The 21,588-nt window shown below is 36.6% G+C and overlaps 1 protein-coding gene across 1 annotated transcript in view; it reads right to left on the minus strand.

Moving 5' to 3' along the window:
* PKHD1 (PKHD1, fibrocystin/polyductin) overlaps nucleotides 1–21,588 on the minus strand; it is a 435,622-nt gene that overhangs the window by 141,455 nt on the left and 272,579 nt on the right. The window contains exon 52 of the mRNA XM_023513135.1: nucleotides 9,789–9,926. Within this exon, the coding sequence (XP_023368903.1) occupies nucleotides 9,789–9,926 (138 nt within the window). The remainder of the gene's footprint in view (nucleotides 1–9,788; nucleotides 9,927–21,588) is intronic.

A 21,588-nucleotide genomic window follows, 5' to 3' on the forward strand; every position in this document is an offset into this window, starting at 1 on the left:
AATCTAAAAAGATTGGTATTACATAGAAATTTTTTATGACCACGGTTCAATCAAAATATAAAATTCATAAATAAGTTTTTAAAGTGAAGTGTATTATAATAAAGGTTTTCCAATCATCAAAGGATGCAATTAAGAAAATAAAAAAGGAAGCTACAAAGACAAATGATGTTTGCAATCCTTAGACCCAACAAAAGATACATTCAAAAATATCTGACTTCAATACATCAATATAAAACAGAGAAGGTGTTACTTAAAAGAGGTAAGAGAATAGCTACTTTGCAAAATAAAATAGTCTCAAATAAACAAAATATAAAAATGCTCAATTACATTAGAAGCATGAGAAATAAAAATTTAAACAATAATTACATCTCACTACATATTCACTGGTTTATGTTTAATTGAGTTGCATGTTCTTATCTTATAAAATTTTTATGTACATGTGTATCATATTTCACATTCAACAAAAATTTATAAAGTGACTAGTCTGTTCTAAGATCAACAAGTTTTGCTGATCACAAAAAAATGGAAAGTGGCCAAAATTTTAGACACATTTTCTGAAGATACTATTTTCAAGTGCTGTTCAGTGAATTCAAAGCAAGTAACAAATTTTTATTTTTAAATAGTTATACTTCTGAGTTAATCTGAAAATTGCATAAATATCATGAGTGTATAGAAAACACAGGTTTAAGAAATTAGCCACAAAATCAATTTTACACATTTTTCCCTGCCCAGAGAAATATGTTATATGGTTAGGACATTGGAAATTGAGCTTCTATCTAGAGCAGAACTATTTTTTTCATATCTTGCGATAGCCATTTTCTTCAGCCCAAGGACTCCAGAATGTTCTTACTATCAGAGACTCAAGCTAGCAAATATTGACAGCAATGAACCAATTAAATTGTAGTACATAATATTTTTCTGAATTGGCTTTTAATTTCCAGTGCACTTTTGACACATTTATCACTACAATGCCCTTCTCTAGTAGAATTGTTTCCATCTGAAAATAAATGGAGAGTAGAAGATACTTGCAACCCAATAAAGTAAGAACTGGTTATAAAAACCGGTAGGTATCATCAAATAATAATGTCTATTCCTTTGGAGAGAGATTTTATTCAGGCTGACAGATTTTTATACTCAATGAAGGCTCTCAATTTATCAACAATAGAATATTAAATATTGAAATATTATTCATTCACCACTTATAAAAATGTATAAAAACTCTTTCAACTTTAGGTACAAAACTGAGCAGATGACTTCATTGCTATAAGCCTGAGTTTCCCCAACAGTAATATAGGCCCAATAAGGGCATCCATTTTTTGTGAGAATTAAGTGATCTAGAGCTTGTCAATACTTTATAGTACAGTGCCTATCTATAATGCACATTTTTAAAAATCTTGGTGTAGCAGTTAAAAATAGTAGTTGTAACAATGGAGATACGACATTTATTTCAAAATTAACCTTTCATTCTGGAAAGGTTTAAAAAATAAGGCAAGCTCTTCCCGATGAGTAATGTCCAATTCCTAGTGTACAAGAAACTAGACATTTCAAAGCAAAAATATTCAGTGATCACTTATTTGAATGTTCAGTCTAAGGAATTGTAGAGAAAACAAAGACAATTTCTCTCCAACTGAAACTCTTGTGTTTTCTGGCCAAAGAAATAAATGATCAAGGTCATTCACGTATTCACTTTCTTTATTAAAATGATTTTCTTTTTCTATCCATGCAAACTGAATTACTAAAAATATTAAATAATTTTTGAGATTAAGTTTTTCATTATTAAATAAAATTAATGAAACTCTAAGAAATTTTATGTTGCTGTGATAGAGGTTCACAATTCCAAACTACAGTTTAGGAAACCCTGATTTAGAAATTATTAAAATACTAAAGTAATAACGGGTACAGCAAATGTGTATAGTGGAGACCAAGTGATGGCCCGATAGGAAAGAACCTTTATTTGTATTAGTATTTAGCTTAAAAAATATATGTATATTTAAATATAATGTGAGGTTTCTCAGAGAACTAATATCCATCAGAAAAATGCTTAATCCCATTTTGAAATACATGTTATTTGACTACTGGCTGCCAGTCTTAAGAACTCTCCAAGCACAGATATGGTTCAGTGTTTACTCACCTATAAGGGACAAAGCTTTTGTACCTTTTAGATGTGTCTCCTTTGCTCTTATAGTTAAATAAATATAATATTGAAAATTCATATCCCTTTCATATCACCTTTTTATTTTATCAACTGACTATTAGTCTCATTAGAGAACTGTTGGTGTAAACATACTTACATTTACGTATTAAATGTGTAGGCTTTGTATTACTTTCCAGTTATCAACTTGAAAGAGGATTGATTTTTAGTTAATCTATTATTTTTAAACAAATATCACCTATAAGATTCTCGCTGGCTGCTAAATGGGTCTGACTAGTGGGTATTGTGGCTTTAGGCTGGAGGATATGTTTTAATCTACACTTTTCTCAGGTTTTTCTCCTTCTTATTACTTAATCATCCAATGAGCCTTACTGAACTGTCAGTTTATAAGGCAATAAACTGTGTATGGATTTTTCTTCTTCTTTAGGATTTAGAAAGTCCCACTCACGGAAGCAATGAAAGAAACATCCATATACCTAGCACTTCATTTCCTGACAATCAAAGGCATGTGCTAATGATGACCTTAGGGTCTTGGCTACAAATGCGAGACAGAGCTAGCAAACACCCATCACCGGCCCTGAAAAGCAATATGTGACGAATTTTAAGATAAAGCCCAAGTTTCCAACATAATTACTGAATGACTAGGCAGTGCATCACATGGTCTGGTTGTGCCAGGCCAGAGAAAAAAATGAAGTGCTGTGTCCCCAAAGAAGCCTATGGCCTGTATATATCTTGCTGACTTAGGGATAAAAGAAGGTTCTGCTAAGTTTTAAATATCCACAGGAGTATTTATTATACAAATGTACACATATAATGCAAATGAATTATATAGATTTGTATAACTGTGTTTCTAGTTCACATTGTTTATATGTAATCATCTATTTATTTTATTATTTATAACAAATTATATACATTTATTACTACTGGTTATCCCTCTCTGAAGTCTTCCTACAAACTATTACAAAAGCGTTTTCTGTTTCTAATTTTTGAAGTATAATATTACAACAGTCTTCATTAAGTTGAACATTTGACATCTAAAATAAAAAAAAAACATGTTAAAGCACAAGAACAATGTCTCATTTTAAAGGAGACACTGATAAAAGGGATGGGTTCACACAGCTATTTACGGACAAACATTTCAAACAATGTTTATTGAAAGGCTTTGAAAACTGAGGATTCTTTTTTTAAATCAGTTTTTTTCTTGTTCTAGACAGACTATAAAAATTTAAAATACTTCTGAGTTTTATGAGATCACCAATTTTTTCAAAGTTTTTCATTTGCTTTGTTCCTTTAATTAGTGGAGAAACATAATGTAGTCATTTAAACGCTAAGACTCTAATTTCTTCCACACAAATGGAGACATTGAAGTATGAGGAGACCAAATATATTACAAGAAAAAGGCATTGAACTGAAAGACAAACCTAGGTATTCACATTCATTTATGCATATATTAGTAATAGAGCACATTATTAGAATCCTACTACAGAACAGGTGCTAGGGTTTAAAATGTTCTGAAGAAGTCCATCATTTAATAGAGAGAGGACATTCACAAAAACATACCATTTCATAGCAATAGAATGAAGGCATCAGTGACATTATGAATAAGCTGAATGAACCAGAAGAAAAGACACATTTGAAATCTACTAAATGCAGACAGGAAAGAAATCACAGTAAAGGTAATCCTTGGGCAAAGACATCAGAAATGAGTATTTAAGGTAATGAAAATAACCCCCAATCCTGGTCCTATTCTTCACTTGCTATATGAGGTCTTAGAAAAAATCAATAATCTCTCTGGGTCTGTTTCCTTACCAACAGTGAAACAGATGATGCACACAATCACAGAGGTTTGCAATATCATAGCTATGAATCTGCTGTTGAGGAATTCTTGAGAAGTTTTACAATAATTTGCTAAACTAATATTATAATTCAGGTCACTGAAAATGCTATATTTATAAAAGTCCTCAGTTAATTTCTGTCTTGTTAAAAGCCATACTCTCAAGACTATCAATAAATATCAACTTTCAACAAAATTTGGACTTGTTTTCTCTTTAATACTTTGTAAAGCAACATTTCATGTCTTAAAATGTAACTTACATTATGAAACACAAGACGTTCCCTATAAACTTACTATTATTCACAATTTTCCAACTACAGTGGCTGCCTCTGCTTCATGAGTCTACAAAACAACTCCTACCTTAGGACTTGACACTAGCTTTTCCTCTGGTCTGAACTTCTCTTTGCAAGTCTAACTTCTTGTCTATATGTTTGGGGATCATACTAACTTCAGAAATGTCTTTATAAAGTTCCTTACTCTCCGGTGGTTAACATCCAACCTAGACCTCTCTTCAATTCAATTTTCTATTTAGTTTTCTTCAGAGTATGTATTGCCATCTAAATACATCTTGCACATTTATTTTACTATTTCATTGCCTATTTCCTTTAACAAAACAGCACAAGCAGAAATCTTATCTGTCTTGCTCACTGCTAAATATGCAAGTCCCAGGGACAATGTCTGGCACTGAGTTGGCACTCAATGAAAGAGAAAGGGAAGAAGGGAAGAAATCAGATGGATAGGGAGGAAGGAAAAAATTTCTAAATAAACCTTTGAAAAATCACCATATCAGAGGAATTAATTTCACCTTAATATTTATTTTTTCATTCCATAAATGAAAGCAAATTGTTCAAGAAAGAAATCCTATAGAGTTTTAATGACAACATTCTGAATATGGACAACTGTTTATTTTCAGCATGAGATTTGATATGTTCAATAATACCTCAGAAGATGTGAAAGCTAAAAAAAGTTGTTAAATACTAGATAATTATATTGAGCTTATTAAAAGTCACTAACCCCAAGCAATCAGTATTCTCTTTTTATTTGTTCTACATATAAAGTAACGTTTTCTGTCAAAACTATATTTATCAGCCATTATAAAAAACAAAGCCAGAATGAGTACAATTTTGTCTGAGTACTCCTTCTTTCTTATAAATTACTTTTCCTGTTTCAATGTATTTCATTTTCTTTTAATTTAAGAGCTATTTCTCTTCCATACTCATTCCTAAGATCATCTACCACTCTCATCCTTCAAAGGGTCTGGTCCTTCTCCAAATTTCATCTTTGGTTATTTTTTCTTCTCTATTTCAAAACTCTGGTTGGTCAATTTTATTCATACCTTTGATTTCACATTTGGGCTGATGACTCTTTTCTATTTATAAATATATATGTGTGTGTGTGTGTATGTAATACATACACATAAAACACATATATGTGTATGCAATCTCATATATATGATACTCATATATTTATATGATATATATATATGTATGTATGTATATTTAGCACTGATCTTCTCTCATGGGTTCTTTCTCACAAATCTACTTGTCCTCTTGGAAACATATTCTCCTTATGTTTGATATGCTTTGTTCTGCAATAAATGTATATTGACTGTGATTATTTAGTATTTGTAATCACTCCATCATCAGGTAGGAGCCAGTGGAGACCAAATGTTGTATAAAGCAACATTTCATGTCTTAAAATATAACTTACATTATGAAACACATGATGTTCCCTATAAACTTCTGTCTGGCAACCATCTGCACGAAGCCAGAAAAGCGGCCAAAGTGCAGGCATATTCTGGCAGCCCTTTGTGCCAGGGTCCACATTCTTGGCAGTGAAAGTCAAGAACTAGGGTACATTTATCTCTAAAGGGACCTCTCACATTGTCGTTCCACTTTAGAGAAAAGGATATAGAAACACAGAGCTAGTTCCTCTAACTTGCCCAGGGTCACTCAACTAAAATTGTATGGCTAGGCTATTTCCCCCATTGAAAGCTTCTAGTGAAAGCTTGGATGTATCCTAGAAAAAAAATGGTCATTATTTTCTAGTGATTTTTATCTCCTTGGCAGTTCTCTAATTCATTCTTACCTCTTTACCTCCAGTACATTAATTCAATCCCTACAGGAGTATCCAACCTTTTTTCTTTTTCTGCCATATATTAGAAGAATAAGAGTTGTCTTAGGCCACACAGTAAATACACAAAAAACCTAATAAAAGCTGATTAACAAAAACAAAACCATCTGTGTACACTTTTGTGATATCTGACACCACACGTAAGCAAAACACTTTTCACAAAAACAGCATGTGGCCCACAGGTCACAGATTGGACACCCCCGCCTTAGAATTTCTTTCCTGAAACACTTCAATATCCTTTTATACTGTTTACTGTGGTCCTTTCATATACATCCCCCACACAGGAGGGAATAATCTTTCTAAGACCAAATCTAATCATATTCCTTCCCTGCTTAAAACTATCCAGTGACTGTCCATTGCCTTTATAATAAAATCCAAATTCCATAGCACTGAGGGTAAGGCAAAGAAGCTTCATCTGCTACCACTATTCTATGAAAATCCTACAATTCAGGCCTACCCATTCCCTATAATTTCCTGAAGGTAGGATGCGTGTCTATAAACACAGGCTTGTTCTCATCTTTCCTTTATCTCTAAGCTCCCTCCAGTTTGAAAGATATGACCCTTCCCATTGCGTTTTTACTTATTTGTCTCCTCTGTTTTATTGAGACACCGCCTGACAGCTAGCATTCATGATTTCTATTTTTGCACACCCGGTATCTCACATGGCATTTGGCACAGGATAGGCACTAAGTAAACACATGATGAATGAAAGAATGGACACACAAGTGAAATGCTTTAAGCTTATCTCAAGTGTATTATCAGACTAATGAGACAAGCACTGAACAAAGAATAAAATTGAGTTTGGCATTTGTGATACAGCTGTAGCCCTCTAAGCAAAGCTTTGATCTTGAACTTCCTTTCTAATTCTACCATCCTATGTGTGATTCTGCTCTAGTAAAAGTCGATTAATACCTTTGCCAGCACCAGTTGCCTTAAAAGCAGGGCCACCAAGAAATATAACTCCACAACGTCGGGACTTGGATCAAATGGCATCAGATAGCAGGCATATTCTGGCAGCACTTTGTGCCAGTGTCCACATCTATTAAGTTTGTTTACTAACTAGTCTTATTATCTATTTCATGTTGGGATTTCTTTAGGGTGTGGTAAAATTGGACAGATGGGTTGAAAGTCTTCCTTCAGGCATAATGCGCATAGGACTGGGCAGATGGGTTCCAGGAAGCAACCTTTAGGCCTGGAACACATGGATGAAGCAGGGAGTAACAGAATACACTATTATCTAGTGATGGGTAAAAAATGTACTTGGGAATGGAGAAGTTTTAAAATGAGATTTGAAATACATCCAGTAAAACTGGGAAGTGACCCAGTGTCACTCCTCTTCAAAGGTACAGACTTTTTTCAGGCAATGAGCTACACATTACAGTAGTAAGTAGCCTCCAAAAGTTATACATAACTTTCAAAACAAGGAAAACCAAGCACAGCGATAGAAGATGTTAATCTGCAATAAGTTTCTTAGTAAGAAGAACGAAGTTCAATTTCATTTAATAGTTATATTAATTAGATGAAGATTTCATAGACTATTAAAATAAATGGGCAAATGGTAGTGATCTGGGTGGAAAATCTCTGAATCCAGAAGGATTTCCCCAGTCTGAAAAGATAGACTGAAATAATAAAAATAAAATAAAATAAAGAGATAAGTAAAAAATATTGTGCTTAAATTCCCCTAAAGCCCAAGGCAAAACAAAATCAGCCCTGCACACGTGTACAATGCAGAGATGGGTGTTTACGGCAGAACATACAACAAAGAGTGAAAGTTAGAGCTGAAAATATAGTTGGAAGGACTAACAACCTGAAATGGCTGGGGAAGAAATAAGGTAGATTAATCTTTGGCTGTATTAATGCAAGGATTGTATTGGGTGTGACATCTGGAAGCTGGTTATGCTGGAGAGCTTCTATCGACTCTTCCATTTCTAAACTCTGCCCTGTCTACGGTGCCCAGAGCCCCAGAATGCTGTTGATCTATCTGTACGGTATCAGTGAGTTCTGCTCTACTCTGGCTTCCAGTCGGGTGTCCCAAATGATAACATGAGCAGAACACAGGAGGGAGGCAAGAAAGTGAGGTCAGGATACTTGTTCCCCTAGTTCCCTCCTTGTAGTGACCGAGTCTCAGCCACAGAAAAGCCATGCTTCTGTCTGGCATTCATCTGCAGGAAGCCAGAAAAGCAGCCAAAAAGATGGAGTCTAAGAAGCTAAGCTGGAGTAGTACAGATGACTCGCTCTGCCCATACCACGTTCTTTCCCCACACACTTTCCAAGATTATCTAGTTACGTTTTCTCTATGATTGTGAGGATGTTTATCTGAAGAGATTTGGGGGGAGGCAGTAACACTGTGACAGTTAGTGTCATTATGTTGTTAGAGTGAAGTTCACTTCTATGTTGTTTTCGTGGGGGATTCTTTTAGATAAAGTTAAAATTTTCTAGGTTTAGCGCCTTGAATCCCGTTTAAAAACTGTTAGAATTGTAATTGCAGCAGAACAGATTTGAGAGAATAACTCTTGCTGTTCTCAGCTTGCTGGCTCTCTGACAATCAAGCTTGTAGGATCAAATCCCCATCTTTTCTGTATTTGGCTGACAGTGACAGGTGGACCCTTTTCACCCCTGCAGACATCCCCGTCCATCTCTGGATTCCAGTAATGACTTCATTTTCTCTCCCCTTTATAACAAGGGGTAGTAAGAACCCAACTTTCCTAGCCCCAAGATATGCCCCATCTCATTTGAATTTTTCCTTTATGTAAACCTCAAATTGCCAGATTCATATGATATCCATTTCCCGTAGGCACCCTGACAGATAAACTAACATTTATGGAACACCTGTTATATCCCAAGCACTCAGTTATAGTCAATGATTTCAACATCCCTCTGAGAAAGGGTCTGTTAACACATGTATGTTGCAGATGAGGAAATGAATCAACCCAGAGGTTGACCTGCTTCAGGTTAAACAGCAAGTAAGTGGAGGTGGATTGGAGCCCACACCATCTCACTTAGAGCCCTGCTTTCCAGTACTATACTCATCTCACTGTTCAGAAAACATCAGGTCCCACCTAGGAACAGTATTTTCATCCAGGCTTGCAGAAAAATTACACAAACAAAGTTGTGTTTATGGGCAATGCCAGGAAGAGTGAGGGGATTTTCTAACTCTGAGAAATAGGTAGACTGCAAATTGGAAAGTCTTTTTGAAAAGCAATTCAGCAGTTAGGGATCAAGGACCTTAAATAATACTTTGAAGTCTGGTTTCCCAGGGAACTAAGTTAAGGCAATGATTGAAATCCTATTGAGAGTTAGCTAATCAGAAAATACCAAACCTATCCTATGATATCTTCTCGAAGAGTGAGCCACAGGTATATTATAAAGGGAGAATTGATCTGTAGCCAGAGGAGCATAAACAAGTCTGCAATGGACAGCAACATAAGCACCCTGGGGCCAGAGACATGGCCGGCTGGCAGTATGTGGGCTTGGCAGAATGACGAACACAATTCACCTCTTGCCACCTCTAAAGCTTGCCAAGGAAGAGCTTCACTAGTAAACTCACTCCTTGGCTCGGCCCTCCCCAAACTCTATTAAGCAACTGACTTGATAATACCACCCATTTCCCAGAGCACTTTCTCCAGAGTGTAATTCCCAATGCACTCTCCAGGCTTGTGCCTTACTCACCGACTTTCAGCTCCCCGCCTGCAATGACCATGCACGCCACACTCAGAACATTGCTTCTGTCCACAGGGAAATCTAAAGTCCCCATCACATAGAGGCCTCTGAGGAATGGAAGGTCTGTATCCACAAGGACAGTCCTGTCTGTGGAAGAAAAAGAAGTTGCTCAGATAAATGAGTAAAAGAAGAATCACTTTCTTTCTTCTGGCAACTTGTCCTGGGCTTCTCCTAGAAGTTCAAAAGCTGTGTACACTACCTATGCCAGCACAGATACAGAAACTAAAAGAACAAATAGTCCAAAGGCTAAGCCTTACTGAAAGGAAAAATATATATACGATTAATAAACACTGTCATTGCTTAACACATCAAGTGTTATGGTCAAAATGCATTGCTATGTACCTCACAGTTGCCCTAAGCCTACTGCAGTGCAGACACACAGATCAAATGAGCCCCCTGCCCTTTGTACCTGTTCTTCACTTTTGGTTCTAGTTTCAGGGAGATATAGAACAGTAAATATACTATGACCTTGATCTCCAAAGGCAGGTATTTGGACATGAATCCTAGCTCTGCTACTGAGTAGCCATGCAAGCCAACAACTTTTTCTCTCTGCGCCTGTTATCTCATCTGTAGAATGGGGATAATAATAAAAGCATCTGCCTCATCCACAGAATTTTTATGAGGATTAAATGAGTTTAAAGATCTAAAATACACATTCAATACTAGGAAGCCACCTGCAATTCACTAACTTCCACTGAGTAAGGCCAAGTCCATGTGTTACTCAGTAAATGCTTATTCGCATTGCCCGCACGGTTGTCCATTAGCATGGCATGCGGAGAGCTCCCTGGGAAACTTAAAATGTTATTCTGCATCCCCACTTTCATAAAAGTCGTTTCAATATAACTTGAGAAGAAAAAAATCATGGATTTTGTCTTAAAATAACTGTAGAGTAATATATGAATAAAATATTCTCATTTGCTTACTTACTTTTTATTGTGGAGGATTCACTGAGGGTGCAGAGAACCAGGTTACGCTGATTGCATTTGTTAGGTAAAGTCCCTCTTATGGTTGGGTCTCACCATTTAGAACAGTAAATATTTCATGTATGTCAAAGCATTGAGTGTTACTTTCTGTAGCTTGGTAGTAGTTCAATGTAATTAAAAATATCAAATAATAAAGGTTCCTGCTTTAATATCAAGTACCCTAATCACTGACACATACAAAGATTTTTAAAGAATTCTTTTGTGGGCATAATCTTTCATTCTAGGAAACAATGCATCAAGCTGTTCTTAAGCCCCTGTCCAAGCAAAGTAACTTATCATGTCCTTGCCTGCTTCCCTAGTTATTAGACAGACTATGCCCTCCTATGGCAGAGACTATAGGGTTATAAATCAACATTTCTCTTTTTCTCCTGTATTCCCAGTTAAACTACAGTTTCCATGAAGCCATGCATCTGAGCTATTGCCTATAAAACAGGCAGAATTAAAGCATGACGTCTCTGGGCGGTCCATAGCTTTGCATGCACTCTCTGTCCCCTCTGCTCTCAGTTGGGTGTGGCTTAGTGGTTCTCAGAGCATGGTAGAAGTCCTTTAGGATGCCATACCAGCTTTAGTTCTGTTAGTAAGCTATTCCCTCCCCTTAGTGGCTCCACCACTCCCCCTGGGGAAACAACCTTCCTCTTTCATGCCCAGTGACACTTTGTACACATTTCTATCAGAGCACTACAACACATTATTCAAATATATACACACAGTGTGTGTAAGAAGGTGTCTGCCTATGGGCTGATCCGCAGTGTAATTATGTCTTTCTCTCCCACTGTTACTTCCTCAAGGGAAAAGACAATCTTTCTTTTTTTTTTTAAAAAACCTTAGGGCTTATTGTAATGTTGAAGATAAAAACACTGAATCAATGTCACCCAGATCTGTTGAGTTCAATTCCCCACATACCCTAATTTTGTGAGTTTGTGAGTGACTAGTACAAAATGAATGACAAGGCTACACAGGCAAAATACATATATATACCTCATTTCTGGCAATTTGCTTTCTATTATTAATATTATTATTGCTGGGGATTCATTGAGGGAACAAAGAACCAGGTTACACTGTTTGCATTTGTTAGATAAAGATTCTCATATAATTGTGTCCCGCCCCCAAAAGGTGAACTACTTTTCAAAACATGCAAACAAAAGAGTAAAATACCTAAATAATGTTCTAGGTTTAGCATATATTTTGTGAGTCCAAGACTTGAAGATGAAAATTATTTAAAGAAAATATTCTTTAAAATAAGAGTCCTTAAATATTCTTTATAAGAGTTGTAGGCCGGGCTTGGTGACTCATGCCTGTAATCCTGGCACTCAGGAAAGCTGAAGTGGGAGGATCCCTTGAGGTCAGGAGTTCAAGGCCAGTCTGAGCAAGAGTGAGATCCCCTTCTCTATTAAAAATAGACAAATTTGCCCAGGCTTGGTGGCACATGGCTATAGTCCCAGCTACACAGGAACCTGAGACAGAAGGATTACTTGAGTCCAGGAGTTTGAGGTTGCAGCAAGCAATGATGACACCACTGCAGCCCAACAGAGAGACTCGCTTGAGCCCAGGAATTGGAGGTTGCTGTGAGCTGTGATGCCATAGCACTCTACCCAGGGGGATAGCTTGAGGCTCCGTCTCAAAAAAAAAAAAAAAAAAAAAAAAGAGTTCTATACAAATAGTTTGTGACTATTCCAATCTATGGCCCATTCTACCAATGGTAAGCTGTTGAATCTGATTGTATAAAACAATAAAATTGGTTCAATAAATGCTTTCTCTCATCCACAGAGTATTCACAAATACACATAAATGTATGATAGCAGGTGATTTCGTTTTTGAACATGCTTTGTGGCTAATATATGACATGTATATACAATTTAAAATTCATCCCTTTGTTTCTTTACCACATATCCTCTTAGGAGAAATTTTTCCTTTTAATTGCCCTACTGACTTCAAATACATCAACAAATTTCCCATGAATCAGACAGACTACTTATTTTAATCCCCAAGTACAGAGACTCTATCTTATCTTGTCATTCTTATTTGCTTGGGACCTGGGACAATATCTAGCACATACTGGGTGCAGAAAAACAACATCAAACAACACAAATGCACATGCGTACTCATAAAATTCAATAGCTGTCATAGGACAAGTATTAGGATGAAGACAAAAGTAGAAACACAGCTCAGATGTCTTCTGGGCCACACTTTGCACTTATAAACTTCCTGGATCCATCTGTCCACCTCTTCTTTGTCTTTCCTTTCCTTTCTCACAATGTACCAAATCCTATTAGGTGATGAGAATTCAGAGATGAGTGAGAGATGTTTCCTATTATCAGATGAAGACAGATATATGAATAAATATGATATACTTGAAATGATAATATACTCTTGAACTATATTATAAAGGGTGACTTTATCTTCACTCCCAGCTACTTTAAACTGGAAAGTCTATGAATCTGCATATAAAAACAAAAGTCTGATAAAATGGAAAAAACAGACACCTTATGGAAATTTTTATAAATAAATTCCCCCTGTATCACATTAGAAGAGATTTCAGCTCTAGCTGCAAGTGACACAAAGAGCTTACCATAAAGTAGCCTTCAGAGTAGCTCATCTGCAGGTCCACACTCACTAGCCTTCAGCTATAATGACACAGAACTTTTCCCACTCTTCCAAGTATAGGAAGTTGGCACCATAAGCCACATTCTCTAGAAGTAGCAACCTTTCCATAAAATTACTCAAGATACCTCAAAGTAATCACTCAGAAATGGTATTCGTACAACCCACATCATAAACATAAATGATGGATCACCTTGAATTTAATCATGGCCCAGTGCTTTTCACCTCGTCCTGCCTGGGCCACAGCTATCCCATCCTGCTTTGTCAATGACCAATCTATCCTACTTGAGAGAATGATCACTAGCATATGGAGGGAACCATCTGGAATTTCTGTTGCTCAATGGGAGGCTGATGGGGGAGCTGATCTGGAAAGAGGTTCCAAAAAGAATTAATGAGTTCCAGATGTAATTAAAGACTGCTTTTCCCCCCATAGGGGCCCAGGACCAGCCATGGGGTGGTGCCTCTTGGTTCCGAATTACACCCTCTAACCACTTGTTCATCTATCAAACACTAAACACCCACAATCTTTATCCTAGTATCTTTTGCCAAGCAGTGTTTTTTGTTTTCTAAAAGTATCATGTTTTGACAATTAGAAGAAAAAAGCCTTAGAAATACTATCGGGAAAATTAACACTAAGGTGATTCTCCTTAATTTCTCTGTGCGCTAAATGCAACAAGAGCAAAAATGACAACAAAGAAGATTCGGTCATTTATTATAAATGCAGTAGCAACTCTTAAGACCAGAAAACCTGAGCCAAACTGAAAGACAGATGTCTCTGACACAGGGCTAGAGCTTCTTTTGTGTCAGGAATAATTTGACTACCACAATTACAAAGCATTCCAAACAATTGCAGGACTGGATTTAAATTCACTTCTTTTCCCTAGCAAACTTAGGGAATCAAGGTCACCATTGTGGAGCATTCCAAGGGTCTAACACTTGTCTAAATCCTATAGACATGAGATCAAGGGCAAAGGGCACAGATCCTGGGAATAATGATGGGGTCACATGAAGAAGCATAATTTAGGGCAGGCAGACCCACTGCTTGTATGGTACTCACTGTATTTGGCCCCATAACTTAGGTGGTGAAGACAGCTCCCACTACAACCCTGCTATTGTCAGGAACCCAGCCTATACCAACTTTGGGCAGTTCAGACGTCTGACTGAGAGCAATGGCATGCGAAGGCAGGGCAGGACATACAAGGACTGGTTGTGAGTTTGTTATTGTCCTGTATCTTCTATCATTAATGGATTTGTTTCTCTATTCAGCCTTGGCCTTAATATTTTCCTATAAATATGGGAACCAAAGAAAAAGTAAATTTTAATGTCACTTGAATCACTATGAAATGATCTAATTTTCCATTTTTAAAAGAGTAATTTTAGCTCAAAAGTGAGTACTTTAGCAACTTTAAATATACATTTTATGCAATGATTGGTGGTGTTTTCTTTCCTTTGTGGTCTTATTTAATTTTTAAAGAATCTAACACTTTATTCCACCAGCCTGTCATAGTTTATAAAGATGGATGATATACCCAAGCAAAGTACTCCTGAAATAGAATGGAAGCTTTCATACATAAACAGTTCACAGGGATGAAAGATTAATGTGATTGGAAATTAGTGCCAAGGAGACTAATTTACTGAGGTGGCATCCACTTCTCAAGCTTATTCTCTGGTAGAAAATGCAGAACAAAGAAGAGCTAGAAGATAAGGATGCATTCCCTCTATAAACAAACACTTTACAAAGAGCTGCCAACTGTACAGCCTGCCTTTTTCATCAAACCACACAGGTGGTTTCTTTGTTCTATCCTGCCTATCATTGTTTTTTCAAACTGGTCTTAAAAATAGGCAGAAAAGGGAGTTTTCAAAATGCCCAGAGGCTCATGATTCAAGACTAAATGCCAGTTTCCTAACACCTTGAAGAAAAACCATCTGCGTGCCTGGGTCGGGTGTGTGTGTGTGTGTGTGTGAGAGAGAGAGAGAGAGAGAACAGAGAGAGAGAGGAAAACAGCTTTTCTCATTCTCACCTGGTGAGAAGAGGCCTATTTAAACTTTGGATAATCAAGTCCCCTCCCACTCCCCCCACACACTCTCACTGGTGTCTTTCTCAATCACATACAGACGCATAATTCCCGTAGTAGAATCAACATTTTAAATTATGATATTTTAATTGATCAATAAAATGTTTAACATACAATGTTTATTTCTTCCTCTAGTCTACACCATCTGTTCTTCAAAAATATTTTGAATCTATTTAATAAGGAAGGTTTTTAAGTAAAATTACCAAGTGTATCAGATCAATCCTCTGCATCTCAAATTTTGAAAGGAAAATACCAGAAGGTGCTGCTGTTTTCATAAAAATAGAAAAGAATCAGTGCCTTCGCTCATCTCAGGCTTTCTTTATTATTGCTATTTTTAATCTAGAGATGCTAGAGATGGTGTGATTCTGCTGGTCTTTCCCCAAGACCTCAAAGAATCCAGAGTGAACAACTTAGCATTGCTATTTAACATAAGGAGCATGGTAGCAATCTGCTTGCTCAAATGGTTCAAGTCTAAAATTAAAAAAAAAAAAAAGAAAAAGACCTTTCAATCCCCAGAAGACCTAAAAATGAAGAATATGTATTTTCACAATAAATCTAAGGTCAGGTGTTAAACTACAGCCTGTCACCTATCTCATTACTTTTGTACACTGTTAATGAATCCCAACTAACTTGAAGTTTGGGATGAAAAATCTTTCTCCACACATGCCAGGGTCTAAGTGGCTCTCCAGCCCCCTTCATTTCTTAGCTGTGCTTCTATCCCCTCCAGGCTGTCCTCACCTCACTGGTATGGGATTACATACAGAAATAATGCTTCATTGGGATGGGAGTAAAGATTAGGTGAAAGAGCACGTACACAAGCACTATAGTGCCTGCCACATGACAGATATTCAATTACCGGCCATCACTTTCATATGCCCAACACGTATTTTTGAGAGCTCACTATATACGTGTCACTTCATTTTTGTTTGAACCAAAATACACAGCCCCTGACCTCATCAAACCTACAATTTTGCAGAGGAAAATAGGCATTAATTCACAATTGTCTAAATAACTATATAGGCGCAGATTGGTAAGAAGAAAAATGCAGAATGCCATGAGAGTAACTGTGAGGGGTGAAGGGTGAGAGGGCTGAGCCCTAAAGGGTGAGCAGCAGTTAACCAGGCACAGAGCTGCCCCAGGGAGGGGAAGCAGGATATATGGAAAGTGAGATGTGGGAAAGAGCCCACACATTCCAAAGACTGAAAAACAGCGGGAGTGCCTGCCCTGCTGGATTTGGAGGACAGTGGTGAGAGGTGAGCCAGGGTGGGTAAGCAGCAGAGCAGATCGGGAAGGGTCCCAGAGGCCCATTTCCAAGAATGAAGTAAGTCACAAAAGGGTGTTCAGCAGGGAAATTACACAACCAATTTGTATTTGGACAAGAGCACTCTGGTTATAGTGAGAGAGAACAGAAAATTACCAGGGTGGCAGGTGGACGGTGAAGAGGTATTTGGGTGTTTCACCCAAGAGATGATGAGGCATAGATTAGGGGGATAAGAGACGAGATTTAAAAAAACATGTTGGAGTAACATTTAGGAAGCAGAATTGTCAATATTGGTTGAAGTACCAAGAATACCTCTTGGCAATCAGTAATGAGACAATGCCAGGAACTGGAATGGGAAGGTGGGAAGAAGCGCAGATGATTGCAGAGTGGACAGGATTAGAGGATTCTCTCTAGGGTATTTTAGTTTGAGATGCCTGTATGTCTCCCTGACGGAGATGTCAAGTGGACAGTTGATATTTTAAAAAAGAGAAATCATTTGTATGGTTTCCAAAAGTGTTGGTGGTTTCACAACCAGCAAATTTATATTCTCAAAAATCCTCAAGGAAGCAAAGGCAGAATGAAAAGAATTAGTGTCTAGAAGCAGATGAGGGCTCAAAGGAAATGTTTTAATTGTAAAGAACATATTGTTAAGATGTGTGTTTGCTGATAGGCAGTGTCCTGTATACCAGAAAGACTATAGACCAGGGGGAGGAAGGAGAGAGCTAATGGCCTGAGGCCATTTATGTTGTGCTTATGTGAACCCCTTGGTAAAGGTCCCTTTTCCTTGGATAATGTGTAGTTATATGATCTTTTTAAATGTACAGATATTTTGCTATAAAATTGGTGCAGTTTTTACATTTCTCTTTAATTCCTACCTAAGCCTCTAGGTGATATTGTAAATATTGTTTAAAAATACATCAGCCTATGCTGTACAATCTGAATGTTATTTTAACTTATAGTTGTTTTGTTTTGTTTTGTTTTGTTTTAATATGTGTTTAACTACCAGGACAACTTAGGGATGCTATTTACAGAAAGATTACCTTTTAAACTGCCACCTGCTGGCACACTTCCATAAATGTGTACTTTAAAAAGAACATGCCAAGATTTTGTCTGTTCCTGAAAAGGAAGAGCAGTGTAGGGTGCAGAGAACACATGGTGGGGTTATATTTGAAGGAAGCTAAACCCTCTATTACAACAGGAGGGAAGAGTGAGAAGACAGAGCATCGTAAACTACATGCACTTGTCTCCTTTCCAGAGGATCTGGAGCATTGGTACCAAGAGTAAAATTCCCTGGGTCACATGTAGGTCTACTTTAAGTTCTCTGAGGTATCTCCATACAACTTTCTATAGAGGTTGTACTAGTTTGCAGTCCCACCAACAGTTTTTTTCTTTTTGTATCCATGCCAACATCTGTTGTTTTGGAATTTTTATATATATATATAAGCCGTTCTCATTAGAATTAGGTGATACCTCATTGTGTTTTTAATTTCCATTTGTCTTATGATTAGAGACACAGTATTTTTTCATGGCTATCAGCTATTAGTCTATCTTCTTTTGAAAAGATTTGTTTATGTCTTTTGCCCACTTGTTAGGGGGTTGTTTTATTTTTTCTTGCTCATTTGCTTGAGTTCTTCATAGATTCTGGTTATCGGCCTATTACCAGATGTGCACCAAGCAAATACTTTATCCCATTCTGTAGGTTGTCTGTGTACTTCATCGATTGTTTCTATGTTATACATAAGCTTTTTAATTCAATCAAGTCCCATTTGTTAATTTTTGTTGTTGCTGTGATTTCTTTTGGGGTATTCTTCATGAATTCTTTGCCAAAGCCAATATTTATAAGAGTTTTTAATATTTTCATCTATAATTCCATAGTTTCGTGCCTTAGGTTTAAGTCTATTATCCATCATAAATTAACCTTTGTGAGAGGTGAGAGGTGTAGATCCTGTTTCAATCTTCTACATGTAGCTATCTAATTTTCCCAGCACCAATTATTGAATAGGGATTTTTTCTTACCCTGTGCATCTTATTGTCTGCCTTGTCAAAGATCAGATGCCAATATGAGAGAGATATATCTAGCAATACTGCAAAGAATTAAAAGTAGACCTACCATTTGATCCAGCAATGCCACTATTGTGTATATACCAAAAGGAAAAAAAAAAATCATGTTATCAAAAATATATGTGCACTAGAATATTTATTGCAGCACAATTTCCAATCACAAAGATGTGAAACCAACCCAAGTGCCCATCAATACATGAGCAGACTAAAAAAAATGATATATATATTTATATACATACCACATATATATATGTATCACATTTTTAAAAAGGTAAACTAATACTTTTTTCAACAACCTGGATAGAACTGGAGACTATTCTTCTAAGTGAAGTTTTGCAAGAATGGAAAAAGAAACACCACATGCACCCACTATTAAACTGGAAAGGATCAATTAACACCCTTGTGTACATTTGGTAGTAAAACTCAACCAAAAGCAAGCATGTGGTCTTGGGACATACTTCTAGTTCACCCTAAGTCACATCATGTAAACATTAGAGTTCACCTGCCAATAACCAATCAGATGATCTTTATTACAAAACTGTGCATATAAATAAATGTCTATCTTGGTATTTGGTTTAGTATCACCTCAAAAATTTTGCTACCTTAAAACCATTTGAACAGGGTTCTTTAAAAGTAATTCATGAGAATTAAGACATAAGAATGAGTGACAGATGTATAAAAACATGAGATGGTTAATAAACTTACTCCATGTGGCTAAATGTCTGTATATCAAACTAAACACATTTTATGTAAGGGATCTTTTAATCATCTGTCCGTTCTCAAATGAACACTACCTATATGCAACAACATAGATTAACCTTCAGGAAAAAGTCATTGTATGATTGACTTTATATGAACTATTTAGAATAGGTAAATCTACAAATACAGGAAGTAGATTAGTAATTGCCTAATATTGGGAAGGATGAGGGAGTAGGAAGATCTGGCTAAGGTGTATGGAGTTTCTTAGGTGGGGGCGGGGGGGTGGTAAATAAATATTCCAAAATTGATGGTACTGATGGTTGCATAACTCTGTAAATATACTAAAAACTGTGACTCTACACTTTTTATAGTATATAAACAAATTAAAACATTGTACCAAACTCCAATTACAATGGCAGAGTCCAGTTTTTCCAGTATTTCCAGTGTTGACAAACACTCAACAGTGTGAAGCATTTCACAAATATCCAAATGTAGAGATGGCAAATATGGAGATAAAACGGGGAACCAACATTACATATCAAAGTATAAACTAAGGGACATTAGAAATAGGAAGTCAAAAAAAGACCAATCTAGTAAGAAGACTTACAGTAAAAAGACCAGTCTAGTAAAAAGACCAGTCTAATAAGAAGACTTTCTTTTCAAAGTATTGTGGTGTGGGAGAAAACTTCAAGTGTAACAAGGACAAAAAGAATTCAAGACAAGAACTACACATGCATACATACGTAGACACAGAGCACTGAAAATCAGCCTATCCCAAACTAAAAGTAGGGCTAATCTCAATGTTTAAATTTGTTTTGACTGCAGTTTTTCCTTGCTAATTTCATGGTAGGCTAAGATCATCTTCACTACCTTGCATAGACTGCACTGCTCTCCAGAAAGTTCCCCTTATTGCAACTTTGCTCACCCATAATCAGTGGAAACAACTTTCTGAAATAACAGTTCATGGGTAGACAAGCAAGGAATTACAAACACAAAGAAAACCAGAGAACTAGGAAAGAGAGGTATTGAAGAATCAAGAATCAATTCACTATCCCAAGGACTAATGTATAAGGACACAAAACAAATGGAAAAAGATAGTATAAAGAAAGAAAATTAGAAGCTAATCTAATTGACAACTATGAGAGGTCTTAGCAAATCAAATGTACCTATGCTTTAAAAGAATAGCAAATAATGTTTAAATAGCATTTAATCCTAGGAATGCAAGGATGGTTCTACCTCAGGAAAAAATCTATTAACATAATTTATTAAGGGAAAATTAGAAGTCTCTCTTTTTCTACCAAGATTATATTTCAATTCTTTTATCATAATGAGGCAAAACATTCAGAATATAAACAGCCAGAGAATGGCCAAAAAAGTTTGTCAAATGCAGTGCTGGTCTATACTCACATCGCTCTGTCTCTTCACCTGAGCTTTAATTTCTTAATACCCAGACTGTCCAAGGTTCCCAAGCCCACAGAGCTACAAGGGTAAATGATGGACGTGTATGGCCTATTTTAGGTGGCTAAGTGTGCAGGGGAAACTATATCTAGGGCAGTGAAGCAGAGAGAAGGTTGGGATAGGGTGGTTGAGGAAGGAGGAAATTAATTAAAAACAGAAATGATGACTTTATAATGGCATCCAGTCACAAATTTCTCAGTGTATTTAGGACACTAAGGGGAAAATTTCTTCAATTTATTTTGTAGAAGCATCAAAGGCAAAGAAATATGAAATCTAAAAGGATGTTTCAAGCAAGATTTTCAAAGGCATTTTATGGTTTATTATTCTGGCATATGGGGCCAGAGCCCTATTTCTTTGAGCCGCAGACGCCACCCTCTTGGTAATTTTTTTAAGTCACATATGAATACTTAGAACATACTTGTTTCATTGCAAAATTGAGAAACATCTTTGCATGGCATATAAGAGCCCTAATGTCAAACTATTGGGTCTGAATTATGTCCGTCTACCAATCAGCTTTGTGATCACCTCCTCAAGAGCCTGGTAAGAGAGACAGGGACAGGGCCTCACAAGGTGGTTATGAAGACTCCACAGCGAATTCATCTACAATGCTT

Source organism: Otolemur garnettii, unplaced genomic scaffold, assembly GCF_000181295.1.
Source record: "Otolemur garnettii isolate 467f Iridium unplaced genomic scaffold, OtoGar3 scaffold00035, whole genome shotgun sequence".
NCBI lineage: Eukaryota > Metazoa > Chordata > Mammalia > Primates > Galagidae > Otolemur > Otolemur garnettii.